We start from the raw sequence: 7,998 nt of genomic DNA on the forward strand, positions 1-7,998 counted from the left end.
TTTTTATTAAAATTTAGAATAAAGAAGAAGAATATCAATAAATTCAAACAAGTGTATAAATGTATAATAACAAATTAAAAAATAGGTGGCATTACAAAACATAATTGTTTTGGCCTCATTATTCTTTTATTCATTTAAAAATCAATTTGATTCCAACCTTTTTTTAAAATAATACAAGATATTATTGAACCATTTTAAATATGAAAAATTTATAATAGTATTAATGACTCCAACAACTCTTACACTAAGCAAGACCCCACCAATTATGTTGGAATGTTGGGTTGACACCCTAATTTAAGCTACAATTTTAACATAAATATAAGAATCCTAGAAGGTAAATAGATTGGGTTGGATATTAACATGCAGTAATGCTTATAAAATACTCATAATATAGACTTATATAATTTAAGCTTATTTAATAATCTTTCCAAGATCCAAAACTAATTAATATTGTTATATAGTTAAAAAAATACATAAACCATAAGACTGCCCATCTAGATCTATTTTGCTAGCCTATCATATGTAAGTGTGTATATAAATATACCCACACACGTATACATATATATTCTTATTTATACACATTTTTTATTCTAAATTTTTCTACTGATTTACAATAAAATTTCAATGTAATTTCTATTTATAAATATTTTATTTGTAGAAATCTACTATGAATAACATTAAATATTTTTTATAAAATAATCTACATTCAATTCTAATTGTATCAATGAGAGATAAATCATCTCTTTGTTATAGCATTGCTATCTTAATATATCTTGATAAATTACATTAAGATGCATCATTTTGAGGTGGCTGTTAATATGAACGTAATATATGCCAACAAATAAATATGGATTGATGTATTAAGATAAATATACTAATTTATATGATTAAAATTTTATTATGAAAAATCATCTCATCTCTCAACTAAGTTTTACTATAATCAGAAACTGCGTGGCGTCCATTGAATCTGGCCAAAGTTGCTGGATCATATTTGCACATGAAAAACGAATAAATTTGGACTTGATTAAAATAATGAAGCTATACGGAAGTTCCAGCTACTTGCAGAACTTTTTTTTTTTGGAATTTTGCGACATTTTCCCTTTTGAATTCATGTATCTATCCGCGCAATGTGTCGCAGTAATAATCCTCCGTTACATTTGATTGGCTCGCAGTTCTAAACTTTTGATTTGGGGAATAATTGAGGCCTGGAAGATAAACGCTCAGAGAGTTGAGACGAAATGGGCTTCCAATGAAGAAGCGAAATTCTGCCATAGCTGTTCAAGGTGTGTGGTTGTTGTTTTGTAAACTTTTAATGTAGTTCAGAATGAGAATTTGGTCTGAATGATTTGCTGTAAGATCTTTCACAGATGTTCGTGTCGATTTCGGAGGAATTTTCTCTGGTAGCTGCTGAGATAAGTTGTAGGATTTACGAAAGGAGATTGGGATCCCACTTCTAGACCGTTAAAGGTACGCATCCAAAGCATTTAACGCACCTCTTTGATGGTTTCGCTGAAAAAGAAGATGTTGTATCTGATTAAAATGACTTGATCATGCCCGCAGAGGATGTCTGAAAATTTTGCCCTGATTTTCTTTTCGTTTTATCCGATAATGGACGAAATTCGTCTTATATTGCATATAAGGAAAAACTGCTAATTAATGTGAAGTTATCTTCTTAAAAAACTTATCACAGGCAGGATATGCGCTTTTTCTCCTGGGGGCATTGGCTGAAAATCTTTGTTGATATCCCCTGATTTGCAGTTGAAAATCAATGGCAGTTCTAGCCATAACATATTTCAACTTCCCTTCACTGTGCGATGTGGGGATTCTTTTGAAACATAGCCTTCCATCTTGATTGTGACCAAAATCCTGTAGCAGTCAAGTTTTGCTGTGATTGTGTTTTTGTTCGTGAGTTGCCCCCTTTTAAAAAACAAGGGCGCATGCCTCTGCAAAAAATGCAGCCATTGAGGGGCATCTATTTGTTGAGGTATGCGGCACCCAGAAATTTGGGTGAGGCTAAAACATCATAACCTTTTTCTGGAAATGAACCTAGGGCATGCCATTAAAAACCCAATTATTTATATAATGAGCTCCTTCCAAATTTCCAATTAACCCTTTTTTTCTGTGATTGTGAAGAGATTGAAAGCAGAGCTTCTCCTTGAGATGGTATAGGATGGTTGTTATGGTACTGCATGTTTGTAGGGAGATGATACAGTAAGGTAGGGTACTTAACTTCTTGGTTCATATAAAGATAAGTTTGTTTTGTCGAAGGCATCCTATTGACTATTCAGCCTTTTTAATGCCACGTTAATGTGAATCAGATATAAATTCCAGAGGTCGGTCAAGAATGGATCAGATGTTTTTTAACTAAGCACTTTGAAGAGGGTTCCTATAGGAAGACTGCGTTTTGACTATTGACAGTTTTTAGTGGATGGTTCTATTTCTTGTTTAAACGAATTGATACTTGTTTGATAAAATGCACCAGGTTATTTGTACCATGTTGCAAAGACAAGGCCATTCAAAGGTGATTGTGTGCTAGAAGATGTTTATAAGGATGTGCAATATCGTTGCCTGATGCACTCTCTGAGGTTTTCAAGAATCTGAAGGAAGATGGTTTCAAAGATGGTGAAAGCTGAATGTACTCTCTAAGCTGAATGCATTCTCTAAGGCTTTCAAGGACCTGAAAGAATATTGTTATCAAGTACTAGATGGTTTCGAAGATGGCTTCAGGCACTTTTTCACCCTCTGAAAATAATGGCAGCAAGGCCCCTTTGCTGCCTGAGACTGAGAGTCAGCAAGGTCTAAACGATTATGATTGTAAAAATGCATCACTTCCAGGAGCAGTTTTCAATCTATCAACAACCATTATTGGGGCTGGAATCATGGGATTACCTGCTACCATGAAGATTTTGGGACTTGTTCCAGGGATTTCTCTGATTGTGCTTGTTGGAATTCTAACATATGCGTCTATTGAGATTCTATTGAGGTTTAGCAAAGCCTGCAAGGCCACTTCTTACGGAGGTGTTATGGCAGATGCTTTTGGTCCACTCGGAAGGATTGTACTGCAGATTTGTATCGTAATTATCACCCTTGGTATTCTGATTGTCTACATGATCATCATTGGTATGTATAGCCAAAGAATATGGACTCGCTCCTCTCATAGTATGCATTTGATTTGTTAGTCTATTGTTAAAGTGGTATTCTCTTTTTTTTACACAGGTGATGTTGTCTCTGGCACATCAGCAGATGGTATGCATCATTTTGGTATCTTAGAAGAATGGTTTGGTATCTGTTGGTGGACTGGCCGACCAGTCACACTGTTTCTCACCACAATTTTTATTATAGTTCCCCTTGTATCTTTTAGACATGTAGGTAAGTGCATTTCTATAACTTAAAAAGATTGTCTTGTCCCAAGCTTTTTCTTTTGTTTCCTCCCAAGATAACTTTTTACATTGTTTGAAAATGAAAATCTTATTGATTTGTTTTCTAGATTTGATTGTGTGAACAATTTTTTTCATCAATGTTTCGGATCACACTGTGGGATCCATCATCAGGATGCCTGCAAAAGAAGAGGAGGAGAACAGAGATAGCTCTGCAATCTATCTGTTTTCTCCTCCTCTTCTTTTGCAGGCATCCTGATTATGGATTATGTAGTATGATCCGAAATGTTGATGATAAAATTGTTCACACTCAAATCCCAAAAAAAAAATCAATAATACTGATAGATTGTAGAAATCTGATAACTCTAATGGCAATCTTGTGCTATGAGTGAGTGTAACTATCTATACAGATATGTATCCCAGATACTGCTAATTTTAAGTGGACTTTGAGTCATCTATCTTAAGACAATGCATTAGATACATCTGGTCTGCTGCTTGTGTTAACTATTTGTGGGAACCTTTTATGCATTTCTTATAATTAGTATGCTTTGAGATCTCTTTTAGTCCCAGAAAGCCTTAAATTACAGTCTAGTAAAACAAATTTATTGATTCTATTTATCTTGTGCATTTTTTAGTTCTTGTCTCCTTGGACATGCAGATTCCTTAAAAGTTACCTCTGCAGTATCAGTGGCATTATCTGTTCTGTTTGTGATGATCACTGCTTGCATTTTAATTCTCAAATTACTCAGTGGCAACATCGAGATGCCAAGATTGCTTCCACAAGTTGCTGATCGGACTTCATTGTGGAAGCTTTTCACAACTGTCCCAATATTAATCAGTTCTTACCTCTGTCACTTCAATGGTACTGCTTTTTTTCCTTCTTTAATCATTTTTTGATAGCCTCCTCGATAATGCATTCAGGAAAAGCCTGTAATTCATACCATCCAATGTGGATGCTATTCGATGCAAGCATTTTCTTGTGAATTGACTTCTGACATCTGTGGTCTGCACAGTTCATCCAATACAGCGTGAATTGAAAACCTCGTCACAAATACAGGCAATTGTGAAAGCTTCACTTACCTTATGTGGGGCAATATACATAACTACAAGCTTATGTGGTTATACTTTATTTGGAGATCAGACTATGGATGATGTTCTAGCCAATTTTGACAGAAATCTGGAAGTCCCATATAGTAATATACTGAATGACATTGTCCGCATAAGCTATGCTGTTCATTTAATGCTTGTGTTTCCAGTGATAAACTTCTCGTTACGCCTTAATCTTGATGAACTCGTCTTTCCATTGGGACGGCCTCTTACTTCAGATAGTTGGAGGTTTGTTTTAATCACAACTGGGCTAGTTGTGATTATTTATTTTGGTGCTGTGGTCATACCTAGTATCTGGATTGCGTTACAATTCACAGGAGCTACTGCAGCAGTCTGTGTGAGCTTCATCTTCCCAGGAGCAATTGCACTCAGGTATCCACTGAATGCTTTACTGACTTATTCATTGTTATGTGTTCACTGTTTTATTACTAGTTTGTGTAGGATTTTGGATATTTTCTTGTTTGTTGCTGAGTCTTGACAATCTCCTATTGCAGAGACATTCATGGCATCTCAACAAGGAAGGATAAATTTATTGCCTGGTTTATGATTATACTGGCAGGAATATCTTGTTCAATTGCTATATACAGTGACATTGATCAGTTGGTAAAGAAAAGCAGTATTGTTCCAAGTACTCCCACTTCATGACAATTTACAAAATTATTTGGGCCTGAGGCACCACTCCTGTATATGTAGGCTTCTTTTGGTATCAAATAAACGGGAATAAACTCATATTTGAAACATAATGGGCAATCCAAGAAAAGTATAATGTTTAATAATCACATGAAAATGCCTCCAACTACAAATATCTGCCTTCCCAAAACTTTGAATTAAACAGAGGAGTATGGCATTGATAACTGTAAATTATGCAGCACATGCATTGCCAAGCCTCAGTATTTATTGTGGGAGAAGAGGTTTATAGGAACATATGTAGCTTAGCACTTGTGCTATACTCTTGTTGCAGGCCTTAACCTTTGAGCATACAATTTTTTGTTGCTGTCTTTGTATCCATAAGAAAATGTGCGCAACTGCAAATATCTGGCTTACTTTCTGAACCTTTGAATCAAACAGAGGATTATGGCCTTTCTAACTGTAAATTATGCAACGTATGCATTGTTCTGCCTCAGTAATTGTGGCAGCAGAGGTTTGCGGGAACATATTTAATGCTGTACTCGTATTACAAGCCTTATGTTTTCAGCTTCAAATCTTATGGTGCTAAAAGAAAACTGATATTTTTTATTGTAGAGTAGCAAGGCTTTAAATTGTTAGTCAAAGACAGAAGATTGCTTCACAGTGCCCAACTGACATGCTTATAACCATGATAGATGCATACAGTCCTATTGCAACTAGTCAACATTTTTTTAAGTTTATGACCATTGTAGTTGGGGTGCAAAGACAATGGAGGAATAAGGATTATGGTATCTGAAGAATGTGAGATGCAGATTTAAATGTTGTTGTGATGTTTTTGGGCTTGGGGCTAGCCAGTATTGACTACCTTATGATGATATATCAGTAAGTAATGAGTTTTTGATAATGTTAAAATAGGTTTTGAAGGGGCCCTGAAACCTGTTACAAAATCAGACTAAAGATGAAATCCATTAAAACTCATAAAGCAGGTCAAAAGCAAACACAGGCCAGGCCAGGCCAAAGACAAAAGCTAGCTAGACAAAGAGATAGCAACAACGGAAAGGACCACGCCCACCAAACAACTACAGGCCAGGACACAACAAAACACAAAAGGACACACCAAAGCGCAGCTACCCAAGACACTTCAGCAGGTCAAGAGCATCCTTCTCTAGCATATCCATCTCTTCTGCCACTTTCTTTATCTTTTTAACCTCCTAGTGCTAGCTCTGGTTCTTCTGCTAGGGCTAGCTTTACTGTCCACTGGAGAATCCTTGTCATCAGTGACCTGAATGATGGCTTTATCTGCAGTGGGGTTCTCCAAATTCCCGAGGATCTTGACATGCTCATTCGAGGCCTTCAAAGTCTTATAGCTTTTGTCAGCAATGCCCTTTAGAGAATAATCCAGGCTTGAGATCTTACCTTCTAGCACAAAGATCCTATCTTCAACTTTTTGAGAGCAGCATTGCCCTTAGCTTTACCAGTCATATTAACATTATCATCCTTAGGTGAATTAGCCTCATCCCCCATATCACTAGCCACAACAACCTTCTCCTAGATGTCCACCTTACTCTCCAAAGCCCTAATCTTTAGATTAACTTTCTTGAGTTCATGAAAGGACCATTTGATGGTTTTGTAAAAGTCCAACATCCCATTTGTGGTAGTAAGAAGAACATCCAACTCACTCTCTCTGCTGAAATTGCTCATGATAAGCATGGACAAATCAATCATCTGGTTCAGATTTTCATCCCCTTTTTCCTCAACCTTGACCGCCAAATTGATCTTTGGTCTCAGGGCACCAAACTTGAGCTTCCCTAGGTCCACAACCTTCCAGTGTGCAATGTCCTCATATTGGGGGATGTTCATCTTAGGAGTGTCAACATGGTCATGAACAAGAGCATCCAAATCAGGGACAATATTGGGGTAGGGGAAACCTCCCTAATAGTCTTTTCCTGGTTAATAGTAGCAACTTGAGGACTAGGCTTCTTGTTCTTGCTTTGCATACCTGGCTTGTCTCATCCTGTGTCCATACCAACATCCTTCTCATTGTAGTCTTCATAAGAGTAAACCTCCCCTTTAGGGCATTTGTGCTTCTTACCCACAACCTTGTTAAATTTAGGGGACTTCTTAGACCTAGCCCCTTTACCTTTATTCTTGGTGCCTTTAACAACTTCCTCAGACTCTGAGCCCTCACTAACATTAGTATATGAGAAGTTTTCATCATCATAGGACTTTGAAGCTTCTGTCTCCTCCCTAGAATCAACATTTTCCTGACTAGAAGGCCCCACAAAATTTTCTTTAATATGATCATAGACGAGGACCATTAGCCCATCATGAACTGTGGGATTTGTGACCTCTTGAGAATGAATCTCATTGATGCTTGTGTTTAGGGAAGTGAACAAATAGAAAGGGATGGAGATTTTTTTTTTTGTCTGAAGTGGTTTAGTAACACAAAGTGGTGGGTGGAGATTCGAGGAAATCTATCATCAAGAGTGACAGTACATGATTACCTTGAGAGCAATTCTCCAGATTTTCTTAATAGAACTCGGAGAGTAATATGTCTTAGCAGACTTAACCAATGCCTCACGCTCCTTGTCATCTTTGGAAAAGGCATTAACAACTGTATTTGAATACTTCCCATCTCTATAAAATTTCTTTTGAACGATCGAAATGCCTATGACTTGAGATATCATGTCCTCAATGATAGTGAATTTCTTCACCTGGTAAACCAGAGCACCTTCGTGCTCGTTGTAGAAAAAATTTGTGAGTGCAAAACTACCCCCGCGGAGTCTCTCCATGAAAGGGGTTAAATAACTAGCTTTTAGGATCTCCCATACCCTCGTTTGCTTTCTCCATTTCTCACAAGAAATAGGTTCTCTACGTCTTCTCTACT

General features: G+C 36.8%; 1 protein-coding gene across 3 annotated transcripts; it reads left to right on the forward strand.

Moving 5' to 3' along the window:
* Window positions 1-897: 897 nt before the first annotated feature.
* LOC149549639 (amino acid transporter AVT6A-like) lies at window positions 898-5,686 on the forward strand. 3 transcript variants are annotated; one of them, XM_089792944.1, is made up of 8 exons: window positions 970-1,283; window positions 1,368-1,467; window positions 2,134-2,216; window positions 2,319-3,120; window positions 3,217-3,369; window positions 4,036-4,239; window positions 4,391-4,856; window positions 4,979-5,686. In XM_089792944.1, exons 4-8 carry the CDS (start codon window positions 2,706-2,708, stop codon window positions 5,127-5,129), a joined length of 1,389 nt encoding a protein of 462 aa, XP_089649070.1. In that variant the 5' UTR covers window positions 970-1,283; window positions 1,368-1,467; window positions 2,134-2,216; window positions 2,319-2,705; the 3' UTR covers window positions 5,130-5,686. The 3 variants fall into 3 exon arrangements, with proteins under 3 accessions (XP_089649069.1, XP_089649070.1, XP_089649071.1); XM_089792945.1 differs by having other exon boundaries at window positions 1,017-1,283; window positions 2,483-3,120; XM_089792943.1 differs by lacking the exon at window positions 2,134-2,216 and having other exon boundaries at window positions 898-1,283; window positions 2,483-3,120.
* The last annotated feature ends 2,312 nt before the right edge of the window (window positions 5,687-7,998 follow it).

The sequence above is a fragment of the Cupressus sempervirens genome, chromosome 7 (genome assembly GCF_028749045.1).
Source record: "Cupressus sempervirens isolate cs-2001-9-10 chromosome 7, ASM2874904v1, whole genome shotgun sequence".
Taxonomy (NCBI): Eukaryota; Viridiplantae; Streptophyta; class Pinopsida; order Cupressales; family Cupressaceae; genus Cupressus; species Cupressus sempervirens.

Excerpts from the sequence above, each read along its gene's own strand:
- LOC149549639 (XM_089792943.1), top strand. The coding sequence starts at position 2,706 with ATGGTTTCGAAGATGGCTTCAGGCACTTTTTCACCCTCTGAAAATAAT. Across the intron at positions 3,121-3,216 it reads TGTCTACATGATCATCATTG|GTGATGTTGTCTCTGGCACA; the intron begins GTATGTATAGCC and ends TTTTTTACACAG. Across the intron at positions 3,370-4,035 it reads TGTATCTTTTAGACATGTAG|ATTCCTTAAAAGTTACCTCT; the intron begins GTAAGTGCATTT and ends TTGGACATGCAG.